Raw genomic sequence first — 14,469 nt, forward strand, 5'->3', positions numbered from 1 at the left:
ATTGACTAACTGACTGTTCTGCCTACATCGTTTGATGGATGATTCGCTTAGTGTGTGGTGTGTGGTTTGTGCAAAATCATAATCGAAATCAATATAGATATAGTAGAGATAGCGATGGAACAATGTGATTGGGTAAGTGTGTGATTCAGAGAGAGTGAGATATTTTTGAAGATAGAATCCAGATTATCTGGCAAACAACCCACCGCTATGATCTGCATATTCCGTGAGCAGAGGATTGCCGGCGAGGGCGGCATAGTTCGCATAGTCGCCATATGGGGCGAATATCATTCCATGGCCGGTCTGGTCAAAGGCGGCAGTCGGGGCTGCCTGGGCGGACAATATGCTGGCCGCCGTGGTCGGGACGGTCATCCGGGGATTCAGGATCAATGGGGCGCCCAGCGGGGCGGTGGCGGGAGCACGGATCTGGGCGGCGAGGCCGGGCAGGCCGGCGGGCGTCAGCAGGCGGCTGTCCGAGGCTGCCATCAGGCGGCGCCAGTCCTCATCGCACACTGCGGGATACAGATAAGAAGCAGAGCCAACGCATGAAAAAGCTGGTCGTCGTACACATAAACCAAATACGAAATAAGAAAAATATAGATCGAATTGAAATCAGTCTCGGTGTCGTTAACATTTCAGCGGCAAATCGTTAATGGTTAGATTTTGTTTTCGCTCAGGATGTGGGCTACATTCTCGATTAGCTGGTAAGGTGGTAGTTCTCGTTATTATCATTGTTTAATCTGGTTGACTGAAGATCGGGTTAGCTTTTCATTGATAGATATATGTATATATATAGAGATAGGGAGAGAGACTGTGGGTTGACATACCTGCGACGGATTTCGCTGTTGTGTCCCTATAAGTGCCATTAATAATCGCCAATTCCATAAGTTGACGTTTCTTTAGCTCGTCTTCGCCTTCGGCTTGCTGTTAGTACAAGTATGTGTGTGTTTTGTTGTGTTTTTTGTTTGGTTTTAATGTATTAAACGGAATACATTAAAGCAGCATTAGATTGTTTGGTAAGAGAGAGAATGAGAAATAAATAAGAGAATTCATTAATATATTGGTTAACATTCAATTCAGAGATTTAGCTTTGAAATTTAATTTTACAATAAATACAATTAATATTATTAATATTATTATTACAAGGTTTTTGGGCAGAGGGACTCTCGCATTTAATGTTCTCCCTTTTGTTTCATTTGGTTTTACTTTAAGCATTTCGCGGGCGTATTATTATTAATTATCTTTATTAAGCCTCCCCCCACACTGCGTATACGCAATGTGGCGATATCAGTTTACTTTCAGCTTGTTTTTTAAGGACGCTGCCTTCTTTGGGGGAACTTTTTTGTAACTTTTTTTAGAGGCACTCACCGGCACAAGCAACTTTTGAACTTCGGCAACAGCCTGGGCCAGCTTGACCTTGGCCCGGTTCTCGGTGTCCTCGACGGTTATCAAAACATGCAGGTCATCGGACAGGTGCTCCCAGTTGGGTTTGCCGCGGTTGGCATCCTCCTGAGAAAAGAAAAGGGAAACAGGATTACATTAAATTTGAGAAGTTATTAATTGAAATTGTTTGCTTCTAAAAATATCTCAAATGTATTGTGCAATGTCTTAATTTCAGCTTTGACCTTATTTTAAATTAATCACAAATTCCTGTTACAGTTTGTGGGAAAAGCATTCCGCAATACAAAAATGCACATTATCGTTTATTGCAAATTCCATTCTTATTATTTGGTATGCAGAATGATTCTCCTCCTCCTTAATGCACTCATAAATAAACTATTTGAAAATGTTTTAAATGGAAATTGTTCTAATGGGCGCAAACAATAAATACGAAATAGTGGGCATAGTGTTATTGCAATTTCTTTGCGAATTTCTTTTGGCGTACGTGCAGGAAATATAGTAAATAAGTTTCTCCTTCTCCGCCATGACTCTTGATTTAGTAATCAATTAGGATCAAATTGGATAGAAATTCTTTTGAAGAAGTCCATCCAGCGCTTATTCTGCGTCAAATTAAGAACTGTCAACTGTTGGCCTCTGCAAATGCTGGCAAAAAGTTTTATCATTTTGGCTCAAAGAAACGGTGAAAGAGAAATATATATTGTACGTTATATATATATTTGTAGAAAGAGAGATAGTGAGTGGGGTGTCACCCAAGACAGACTATGCACTATGACTAATTTCATCCTCGGATTTTCGGGTCTATTTCTAACCAAGAGATGCAAGTAAACAGAACATTTCTATTCTTCGTTTTGTGTCACAGTCGAAGAGGATGCGAATCTTTTTGGCCGGCGATGAGTCAGACAATTGTGTGGGCGTCTCTCCTCCCGCTTTCTTCTCTTGAATTATCAAAATATTGCAGAAAATTTCCCAATTTTGAAAACTCTCCCGACTGTCTGTTCTATCTGTCTGTCTGTCTGACGCTCATTTGGCCCGCCACATTTATGAATTACGAAAATACTTTTAATCGCCTCTAGACACTCGTTTCATTTTTCCCTCTGTTTCGTTTCCTTTTATTTTTTGACTTGCTTTTTTTCGTCAGGGGAAATTAAATCATCAGAGCATTGTGAGTGACAAGATATATGCATATTAATATATGTATAGCGAAATAAGTGAGAGTGCTCTTTGCGGGATAGCTAAAGACGAGCAGTTACCCTCTTAAAATGTATCAGCAGTAATATTGTATAATTATTTCGGATAATATATATTCATTCTGCGTCAGAAATATAAATTAAAACCTAATTACTTGTTTGTTTTTAAGGATATAAACCGAATTTTATACTTTTGCAACAATAATAATCATTCAGCGTAACAAAGAGAGGGGCACATTTCGCCTTATAATTGAGAATAATTCCCATTTGGCACGGAAACCGACTGTCAACAGAATTTTCATATGCACACGCGTACAATATTCGCCGGCGGCACTATTTACGATAATTAAAATTGAAATTGAAGTGCTCGGCTAATGGCTGAAAGTCTTTGGAATGTGCACAGAAATGTGTGCGGCACTAATGGCTCTTTTCCTGCCGATTTTCAATACCATTGGGATTTATTCAGTTAACACTACAATTGCTCGGCACTCACCTTCTTCTTGTCGCGCATGGATCCCTTGCCGCGGACCATGATCTTGCAGCCGGTCTCCTGCTCCAATTGCTTGGCCGTCATACCACGAGGTCCCAAAATGCGACCGACAAAGTTGAACTGGAATGGTAATGAAATGGGAAATGGAGATACATACAAATTAGACGATGGTCGAAATTAGAGGAAATCATTAGCGAATCAACGAGATCTAATTAACTGGCTAACTTGTTGGGGGCTTGCTTGCCAAATTTAAAACGCATTAGATCGGATCCATGACTCAGGGGATGCATAAATGCCAAAGCCAGATCCGTTCAGCCTCGGAATTATGATTGAAGCGTATGACGCTGGTCAGCCACGGTTCGTTGAAGGCTGGAGTCACCCACAGCATTTGGGCACCAAAACAACAATGCCCAAGCGAAATCTGACCCGAGGCGACACGCCTGAATTTGGCACGATAAACCAATCAGCCAGATAGACACACAGGCTCTTGTTGTGCATAAAGCCAAATGCAGTCAGTCAGTCAGTCAAACGATCGATTTGGTGCTTTTATACCGTAATAAATTGGGGAAAATTACATTTCACAATTTATAGAAGGCTCCTTTTCTAATAAAAAACATGGATTTATAGGTAGAATAAATAAATAAAATATTATTTAAAAGTAAACAAGTTTTACAAATATTGCAAGACTAAGATAAACAATCTTATACCCAAATAACATATTGATTTATTATTTTAGGTTATCTAGCTATAAATTCCTTATTACAAACTTGAATAACTTCTAATTCACTTGAAAACTAACTAACTTACTAATAAACTAGAGCTGTACAAAAATCGATTACACTATCGATAATATCAATGAAAGGACTTTCAGCGGTACTATCGAAGCTATCACGATATTATCGAAAAACAATCGTTTAATCGTTAAGTAGTTTTATTTCCTTGCTTTTTCTTATGCTAGTCATAAAGTAAAAATAAAAGTAATGCAAGGAAAAAAGACAGGGAATAAAAATTACTTGATTTTTAGTTTATTTTATATATATATTTATTAATTTAATAAAAACAAAGAAAGTTTTGTGAATTAAAAGCGAATTAAAGAATTTTCTTTTTATCTTGGAATGATAGTATCGATGTATTTACAGCTCTACAACTATTTTATTCTTTACAAATCAAGAAATATACTTTTAAAGACTTTTTCTTATGGATAGATACCATTCCTTTATACTTTTTAAATAAAAGAATGCTCTTTTAAAGCTCTTTTCTTATGGAGCTATAGTATCGTGATAGTATCGATGTATTTACAACTCTACAACTAACCAATGTTAATATATATGTATAACCCAACCAACATCTTTTAAATTATTATTTTTCCAGTGTACCGCAGCGGCGACATTCAAAAGAATTTTGCCCAAACTATTAGCGGAGCGTGCAAAAATCTTTTGACGCGCTTGTCGATGATTTCGATGATCATGATGATGATGATGATGATGATGGACGTGCAACAAGATTTGCAAGCCCAACTCCGATGTGGTGACCCCAACTTAAAAAGCTGCCGTGGCGCCCAATTATCATATACTTTAGCTGGTAGATATACACAGATTGCAACAACTGCCTCGGGTGCCTGCCGATAAATTAGATTTATTGGCCAGATCACAACAATTTCCATGTGAGTTATTGTAAATTGCCGGCTAAACTAGTTCTGGTCCCCGCCCCGGGTACTCGGGTACCCACCCACCCACACACATCTCCCATCTAGGGGAACCTCTATTCCGAATGCGATGATGTGATGGGCTCTGAGATACGGAGATGTTAAGTGCACACACACACTCAGTGAGTGAGTGAGTGTGTTTGAAGCGATGCGATCATCGACAGCCGCCGGCAGTTAGCCAAAGTAGCAGCAGCAGCAGCAGCTGTTATCAGTCCGAATGTATCGGTATCTGAAGGCCTGAATCTGCAACTGCAATTGCAACTGCAACAGCAGCAACTGCCACTGATGAGATCGAATCAATTGAAAATTGCCGCAAAGAATGCAGTTAATGCCTAATGGCTCCGGCAATTTTAATTAAATTTTGCGAAAAAAATCATTTAAAGTGCCTCTCGCTCAGCCTCCATTTAAGTCCACAAAATGCGAGAAAGTTGCTAGACCCAAAAGAAAAAAATAAATATGTTGCAGCAACGCTTCCACAAAATGAGATACGCAAGCAAAGACACATTTGCATTGCGTATCAGTTGCTTAATTAAAAATCCCTGGCTCTGGCTCAATGTTTACACAAATAATCTTCTTCCATTTGCCATTAAAAGGAAATTAAAATCCAAGCGTTTCCCTTTAAAAGGTTTCACATACGACGCGTTCAACAAACATCAATTCAAATAAAGAATAAAAGGCAAACACAACTGGCCAGATAAATTATATGTGATTGCGCTTAAAGGGCTTCTTGAGCTTATTTCATTAGAGAGAATAAACTATAATTTAAGCAATAGTGTGACAAGTAATGTTGAAAATCTATAATCAAATCTAAATATTAATTGTATTACGCAAAGCAAAAACACATTCTCGATTTATTTTCTTTTCCATGTAAAAGCTATTTATAAATTTATAAGAACAACCCACACAACAATATTTAAATTTAATGGCATAATAAGCAAACCTTTAAGGCAATTTGTAACTTCGATGCTTACAAAACTTACACAATGCAAATGTATTATTAGATTTTTGCAACAATGAAACCCTTTTCCTTTTCTTCCCTTTTTTTGTCCCATATATCCAGCAATTACGCGTTTTTAAGTAGAAAGCGTGCCTCTAAGACATTCAACAACACCGAAAATAACAACAGGTCTTTATTAATTGTTTTGAAAAAGAAGAAGTACCTCTGTTCTTTAAATATTTTCTAATATTTTTAATAATTTCATACTAAAGTCTAAAATTATGAGAAATTATATTTGTTCCTATTATTTTAAATGTAATTTCCACATTTTAAAAACAACACAGATATAGTTTTTTTTGCATGTAACAACAATAAGCAAACTGTTTCGAATTTTGGGTCTATAGTATTTTCCAGTATTGACCTTTTTGCCGGCGGTACTTGAGCTGAACTTGTAAACAGACAAAAGGCAGATGGACACGGGAGCTGGAAGCTGGAAGCTGTTAGTGAAGTGGAGTGGAGCCAAGTGAAGTGAAGCGGACAGACAAATAATGCTGTTCAGTGTACCCAGATAGAATCCGTGAGTGTTGTGCTCTTTTGAGAGAGCTTTATTATACAGATTGTGAGCTCAGATAGGGCAGGCGAGAAAGGAAAATATATATATATATTTAATATTTATACAATTCCGTACTACAGTCATTTTCAATAAGGCAAAGGTACAGACAATTGATAAGGGAACTGCGTCGCACACACAAAGGGCACATGGCAAGGCACCACCTCTTGCCGAAAATACTGAAAGGGAGTGTACTAAACAAACACGCGGAGCTGTGATAAGGAAGCCCCCAGCATCATGCCACACAGCATCCCAGGGTGACCATGACAACCGACCAAAGTCAGTTGATATCAAATTAAAAGCACAAAGGTGCTGCTCTGCCAGAAGTTTTCATTCGAAAACCACACACACACACACAAAGGGAATATTCGATCATTTCCCCTCTTAAGGTGCGGGGGAAAACATTACATTTTACTTTATAGTTTTCAGATTCTGCTTAGATTTAATCGCGTTGCCAGTGTGACTCTAGGAATTTTACGAATCTTTTCATTTGAGCCGCTCGCTAGTGAGTTGAAAAGCACAAAATGCATAAGCATCCAAGGCAGGGGTCGGCATAGATCAAATAGATTACTGCTCGCTCGGTTACTACCAGTACTATATGCCGTACTGAGCGGAACACTTTGGCACACATAATTACTCGGCGACTGTGGAATACAAAAAGCTCGTCTATTACACGGAAAAATAAATCAAACTTTGACATGACAAACAACAGCAGCAGCAGCAGCAGCATCAGCGGCGAATTTAACTAGAAAATAATGTTTGCCACAAAATTCGTAGAGTTTAAGCCCGGGATCCGCACCTATTAAAGTGGTGAACAACCGAAAATGTACATAAAAATTGCACGTAATTAGCATTTCAATGTTTATGACTAATTTGCTGCAGTTTGTAGATTAATTGGCTTTTGTGTTAACGGCTTAGACAATAAACAAAAGGCAACATTAAGTGATTTGGGGAGAGGAACAAATGGGATGTTGGCTCTATGCGTTGGCTGTAATTTGGCTTAAATATGGTTGATCGATATGTTTAATGTCGGCCAAAGACAGCCGAATGAATGACCTTAACACGATTCGAATGTCAAGTGGCTCACATCTGTTGATCTGTGTGGGTGTGACCGCAGAGCATTAATCAGCGGGAAAGGGAATTTAATGAACTCAATGGGATCGATTAACAATTGTTTAATTAATGGTAAAGCAGAAAAGTCGGGTGTTTCATGATCATGAACCATTGATCCTCTATCAAATACAATATGATTTTTATGTTTTACATTATTTGTCAAGTTGTAGCCAGTATGACGACATATATGTAGTAAGTAAACTTCCAATTGAGTTGCCTCACCATGAAAATATTTCCCCTCGTATATCGCATCTAATTGTTCTTCTTCCATATGTTTAGCTTCAAATGATTAAATTTAACCATCGGAAAATGAGTTTGCGAAAATATATAAAATGTCAAACATCATTTCTGTTTTGCTGAGAGCGAAATCACTCACAGAAGCTGACTGACTGGACTCAGTGGGTCAACATGTCGTATGCCGCATGTCGCATGTCGCGCCACGGGGCGTATGAGCAATGAGCGTTGACAGGGAACATGGGAAAGAACGAGACAGAATGGCGATATATATATACATATATATCTATATAGAGGACAGATGAGACTTTGGAGCGTTAATAGTTGGCTGTAATTAATTGTAAACTGTTTTAATGCCTTGCCCGCTGTCGTCCATCGCTTGTAGACTTTAATTAAGTTGCATTTATGTTTTGGAGCAGCCGGAGAAACGAGATTCAAGATGGATATCGCCGTCTGACGCTCCCTAGGATCTCCTCTGCATTTGGAGTCGGGTTGACAAATCGCTGACCATTTAAATGGCATATTGTTGCAGCATGGATGTCAGCCAGCTGACAAATCTCTATTTACATTGTTGAATACGGTATAAATTATTAACTGCTATTATTATTTGCGACTGCCAGCGAGTGAGTGTCTGGCCTAATGCCTTGAAATTTATGCCCCATGACGCGGCACACTGCCGTGGCCCGAAACCAATAAACATTTTGCCCAAAACTTGTTGCACTTCCATGTTATTTGAAACGCAATTTATCTTGCTTAAACACATTCTCTTAAAAATTCGACTGGCAGCCGTCGGATAATGTTAGAATTTCCCATGCCAATTTCTAGTTATTGCAGCTCTTGACCGCCCGAAATGATTGCAATTAAATGAGATGATTTACGACAAAACAACGCTCGAGAAACGCCTACACACAAAAAAGAGAAGAAAAAAAAAAACAGCTGAGGGGAAAAATTTCCACCCGCGATGCCTTAAAATAAGACAGATTGGAACACCTGAGTATATTGGAAATTTAGGCGGTAAAATCTACAGCCCTCGGATCGTAAATCTCTGAGAAGATCTGTGCCAGTTTTCGGTTGGAAAACATCGAAAGTCAAAGCAAGCAAACATCATCATCAAACGCTGTTTCAGTCGGCACATTGCTTGTTTCTATAAATTATGTAGCCTATGTTCTTTTTTTAATTTATAGCCCCAACTCATTCATATTCATTTCGCTTGGGGTCTAGGCCTAATAAAGTCCAATTTAATGTTAATGTTCTTTCGACTGACTGCCCATTCGCATGTTATCTGTTCTTACCCTCTTGAGAGTCCGAATATTTGTTTTATGCAACGGCCCAAAAGGTAATTAATTAAATGGCACATGTGCAAAATAGCAAAAGATTCAACTAAAATGGGTTCCATAACCCCAGCAATAGATGCTGACTTGACAAATTATCATATTTATCTGGCTCAGTGGCTCAAGATATATATTAATCTTCTTTAGAACTTTGAGCGTAAGGTAAAATCATTAAGTAGCATTTGTTTTGAAATAAATCTTGAAATAGAGACAGTTAAAATGTGTTAAATATTTCAGCGAAATATCATTGCAAAGGGTATAATGATTTTGCTTCGTGGAAGAGTATAAATATATTCGTAATCATTAACAACAGCCATATAACTTTTTAATTTATTCACATGGTACTGAAAAATGTTTATCTACAACATACTAGACAAGGGTCCTTCGAGCCGGACAGTCCTAATGCTTTTTTTTATGTCTACACCTATAGTGGTTTAATCTACCACCATACGATCAATATTACATAAATTATTTCTTTCAAAATCAATAACAGTTGCAATTGGTAATTCGTTAATTTTAAGTTACAAATTGCTTGTTTCGATTGTTTTAATATTTTCGGGTAAATATTTTCAAGTAGAAGTATCGTCCCCTCTTCCATAAAATCCCATTGTATGCAATGTTTTTATTCCGAATTTTAAGACAATATCTAAGCCGATTTACAATCATTTAATTCCTCATTATTTGATTGGGGCATCGTCCCCATCCTATTGCCCTGAACTGGCGCCATTTGGCAAAGAAAATTATTTGAACAGCTGCTGAACAGAAGCCACACCAATGGAGACACCATCGACAGAGGGCGAAATGCTTTCCGAGTATAATTAATGCTATTTAAGTTTATGCATCTATCTGGATCAAACCGAGAGAGCAAAAAAAACGAAACGAAGCAAAAACATAAACATCAAGAGCAAAGTGTGTCATGCAGTTAAATAAATTTCCTCAGTTCCGCCACTACTGCGACTGCTGTCAGGCCATAAATATAACAAAAAAGAAACTACGCCCAAACAATTTCCAAATTAACTGAAAAGGCATAACAAAACTAAAGAAAAACAAAAGAAACATACATGTCTGAGATAGCGGAGAGCGCAGAGCGGCGGACGGGGAGTAAAACATTTTAAATTGCATAAAATTAAATCAAATTCTAATGTGGCAGGGCTTGGCCCGAGTGACTTGCTCCGACGCCTACAATGGACGACAAATGAAACGAATGAACGCCGTCAAACGACTTCCTAAAACGCTTCAATGATTCCGTCTAACCCAAATATATATATCTGAATCTGTATCTGTATCTGCTATATCTGTCTATCTCTATATATGGGGAGAGTGGAAGGATGGATCGGAGCTTTGCATTTGGCATCTTGCTGGGGCGTTCGTTGGCCCGTCTTACCGCTGTCTTACCAAGACAGCGAACAGATGACTGACTCTATCGGGCACAAGAAGATACACCTCGGCAAATAGCTGAGCGGGCAGGGCACACCTTTAAGCCATTTCCGGTGTAGCCCAGTTGCTCACTGAGCGCGCGTTGTCAATTCTAATTGACGGGAAGCCCGTGCCCTCCTCGAATCCGATCCGAACCAATACGCAAAAATTAGATCATCGTTATCATTATGCTATAAAGTAGAAGCCACACTCACATCTGGATGTTCACGGACTGGCACATAGACCTTCTCGTTCATCGTCACCACAGCGCCCTCGGGGTCGGGCAGGGTCAGCGGCTCCTTCTTAACCCCATTGATCTGGAACAGCGAGGCGCGCACGCGTGCAATTTCTGGAAAGATTCAAATAAAGGATAAGGATTAATACAAGTTTATAATCGGAAATTAAAAGCATTATTTACTTTATCATAAGTGATTTGATGTCATAATTATTTGTATTTTATTTTATTTTAAATAATCATTTAAAATCGATACTTCCAGCAGCTTGTATTTAACACTGAACGCAATAATTCACAGTTGAAAAGCAAATAAACAAAGCGTTGATAATTTTAATTGCCAGCTCTTTGCCTCCACTTCAGTCGAGTGGGGGGTTTCAATTTGTCATTTTTGCTAAGTGCTTGTATTAAATTACGTTTAATTTGCCTCTGGAAAACCTACTAAATTAGCATCAATAAATCGGCGTGTGAATATGTTTACTTAGTTATTGCCTGGTAGCCTTCTATTTATAATTTATTGGGTTTGATCCATGAAATCACTTGAATCACTTGGTTTATATATAAACAAATTATGCCATCCTAATGTGATGATTGAAACTTTTTCCCATTCTTTAGCCTGAGGTCAGCTACGATTCACACTCTTGGTGTTTTCCATGGAGGGGTGGATGGGTGTGTGTTGTTCCGATCAACCCAACCCCCAACTGTGCCAGTTGACAGGAGCTTTCGAATTGATATGATCAACATTTTGCTGCTGTTGCTGCTGCTGCTGTTTAGTTTTTGCATAAGCTCAATTGCATTGTTTGTCTTTGGCATGTGCTTTGACAATTTGTCACTAAAAGTGGGTAATTGTGCTGGGAGGGCGGTGAATGGTGACTGCATCGTATGCCACTGAAATGATTTAAGAATTTGCCACCGAATGACATCAAATTAAATGCCTGACTTCTCTCACTAAATGCCACCCATTTAACCGTCTCCTATCTGATTTCTTTGACAATGTATGCGAGACTGTTGTCATCAGAATATTTAGAAATACATTTTATGAGCTTAAAATAAATGTAGTTTCAAGATGTATCAAAATGTGATGGGAATACAAAAAGTACTGTCAACTGCAACAGATTTTTCAGTTAAATATTATAACAAATCAATTTAAGACACATTTATGGGTAATAATATATTTGAATATGCATAGATATTTTTCTCATGGAAAAACCATCACATTTACTTATCAAAGACCCTGTCCGAGTTTCTTGACCGGTTAAATGCAAAGAATATTTGTATATTTACCGAAAAAACATCTTGTTTGATTTAAATTTGGCGTTTAAATTAATTATGTTTGATATTTTTATCTAGACAGATTCTGGCAAAAATTTTCATATTTATTCACCGGCTTTCTCTGTGTGCCACATAAATAAAATGATATAAAAAAAATCTGCGCAGCCAACGCAAACAAAGAAGGCGAAAAAGAAATTGCACAAAATTTAAATTTACTTTTCCGCGCAGCGGTGAGAAAAAAGAAAAGAAAAGAAAACGCTCTATCCGCCATTCCAGAGTTCATTGCGGGCCAAAGAACCCATAAAGAAAATGCCAAAGACGAGTCTGAAAGCGGCACAGCGGTCCGTCACTTGACTCGATTATTGATAGAGATGGAGACGAGATTTTAGCTCTTCCCCCCCTCGACAACTAATTAAGAGCAGCTCCAGAAAGGCTTTTCATTTGTTTCCCCATTTTCGTGTAATTTATTGCGACACGCAACTAGAACGGATATGTATTCCATCATCGGCGTTTGGGTTCTGAGCCAAGAGCCAAGAATCGAGAGCCATGAGCCATGAGGCATAATCGCAATCATGACAGCTGTCAATTTTAATCGACCGAGTGTCAATCCGCATCCACATCCATTCAATCTGCAACGTGACCGATGTGTGGCAGTGGCACGAAGATTGTGCAGCCAGATTAGATGAATAAGCCCCGCCAAATTGGTGTAAAATTGCATTTGCATAGAGAGAGAGGGCGAGGCGATGACGGAGTCTCGAGTCATTGAATCGAATTAGTCACTTCTGGGGCCAAGTCAGATGGATTGATAGCGGCATTTAGATAAATTACAATAATCAAGTTCATGCGCAGGCGGCTTAATTAATGGCAGCTTAGTCGAAGCCGGTGCTGAGCCTAGAGTCTATAATTAAGTTCCCAACTCATTCCAGAGCCCAAAGCCCACCACCTGTTGCCAACTGGCCATTTTAGGGCATGCGGCAGAACATAACTCAGTGGAAGTGGGCGGGGAGAACGAGAGCAGTGCCAATCTAATAATTATCAATGAAAGATCTTTTTATTCATTAACAAGTCGCGAGTCGTTTGCTCTTTTAAGGCAACACTGAAAAACTCGATTCGCCATCTTTTCCCCAGTTCGTTTTCGCTCCGCGACTCGACTCATAATTTACATAGACAGAGCGCTTATGACTCTATCTCCTCCATCTCTTGGCCAAGTCGCGGACTTCACTCTATATATGGCTAGGGACAGAGCTTCCAAATTTGGCACCCAGCGCAAAAACTGCTTTGCGTGTGTGTTCAAGTATTATTATTATTATCATTTTGTATAATTTTTTCTGTATTTTTTTTATAGCCAACCCCCACAAAGGCACTTATGGCCGCGAACCTTTCTATGGAGTGTTATTAGTCAAGCAACTAAGAATAAGCTACGGACACGTTAGAAATGGGTAAAGCTCAAGGTTGGGTGTGTGTCTTTGTGTGTTTGGATTAAGGATGGACCTGTTTCGGTGCCACCATGACATCATGGGACAGAATCGAAGCTGAAATCAAGTGAAAGATTCGCCCTTCTCGAAGGTGGGCGTCGGACATCTTAACATTTCCTCCGCTCAACTGCCGCATTTTGCAACATTTGAATTTTAAATTTAGACTCCTGCTGCTGCACTTGACGATGAACACGAAACAGGCAACAAGCCACAAGCAACCAGAAAACAAGAGGCACGACAAATCCGAATGCGACTGCGAACGACGACCAGTCGAGCGTCAATAAATTGTCAAATTTTATGCACCACGATTTCTTGGCAAGGGTTCTTTATGTCCGCGTGCAAGTAGGGCATAAAATGTGTACTGGGAATATTAATGTGGATATATACCACATATATATTAAAAGATATTTATGGAACGATGAAGGCGCCTAGAACTCAAGTTGAAGAATCAATCGATCACTTATTAAATCTGCTGTTAAATGTTTTAGCTAGTTAATAAATTCTCAATAGTTTATCTACTCAACAATGATACTTTTATAAAATGTAATTAAATCAATATATATATCAATGCTTTCGATCGGTTCTCCATTAGCAAAGACCTCGTTCGCACCACACTCGCTAAGAGGATACATCTAATCGAATCCTAAACTTGTCAATCTCATAAGATATGCCAGTCAGATGATGGCGCAGACACCTCTAAACCAAATTAAAACCAAGCTCAGCTCAGCAGCTTAGCGGCTGGCTCTGATTGATTGTTTTAAGCCGGCAGGAGAACAAACAATTTGCATTGGCTCACGACTCACTGAGGGGCCTGAGTGCGACACATATCTAAGTATCTGCTGGCTAATTTATGAATGCAAAACCATTCATACCACACGAATTAGATGACTGCGAGCTGATGAGTGTGTGGGCGTTTGTGCGGCTGATTTGCGAGCCAGCCAAGGAAACAATGTCAAATGCGATCGTTTGGGTTTTGTCTCGGCCTCCGCCGTCTTCGTGTGGGTTGAGGGTCTTAACAAATTGTCACCAGAAATGGCCCGAACGCTCGAAAACGTTTAAGGTTCAGACG

The 14,469-nt window shown here is 39.0% G+C and overlaps 1 protein-coding gene across 13 annotated transcripts in view; it reads right to left on the minus strand.

Annotated features, from left to right (window-relative positions):
- The window catches only part of how (protein held out wings), a 42,723-nt gene that overhangs the window by 7,538 nt on the left and 20,716 nt on the right, over positions 1–14,469 (minus strand). For 7 of the 13 annotated variants that reach the window (XR_015270994.1, XR_015270993.1, XM_086829907.1 and 4 more), the window contains exons 3-7: positions 10,637–10,770; positions 3,079–3,195; positions 1,366–1,506; positions 825–921; positions 204–551 (exon numbers count right to left, since the gene is read on the minus strand). Coding sequence is in view for 9 of the 13 variants with exons in the window: in XM_086829907.1 (XP_086686033.1) it covers positions 204–551; positions 825–921; positions 1,366–1,506; positions 3,079–3,195; positions 10,637–10,770 (837 nt within the window). In the remaining 4 variants the exon portion in view is untranslated. The remainder of the gene's footprint in view (positions 1–203; positions 552–824; positions 922–1,365; positions 1,507–3,078; positions 3,196–10,636; positions 10,771–14,469) is intronic. The other 6 variants (XR_015270996.1, XR_015270995.1, XM_086829905.1 and 3 more) reach the window with 1 other exon arrangement.

The sequence above is a fragment of the Drosophila serrata genome, unplaced genomic scaffold (genome assembly GCF_035046125.1).
Source record: "Drosophila serrata isolate PLE 108 unplaced genomic scaffold, ASM3504612v1 contig_228, whole genome shotgun sequence".
Taxonomy (NCBI): domain Eukaryota; kingdom Metazoa; phylum Arthropoda; class Insecta; order Diptera; family Drosophilidae; genus Drosophila; species Drosophila serrata.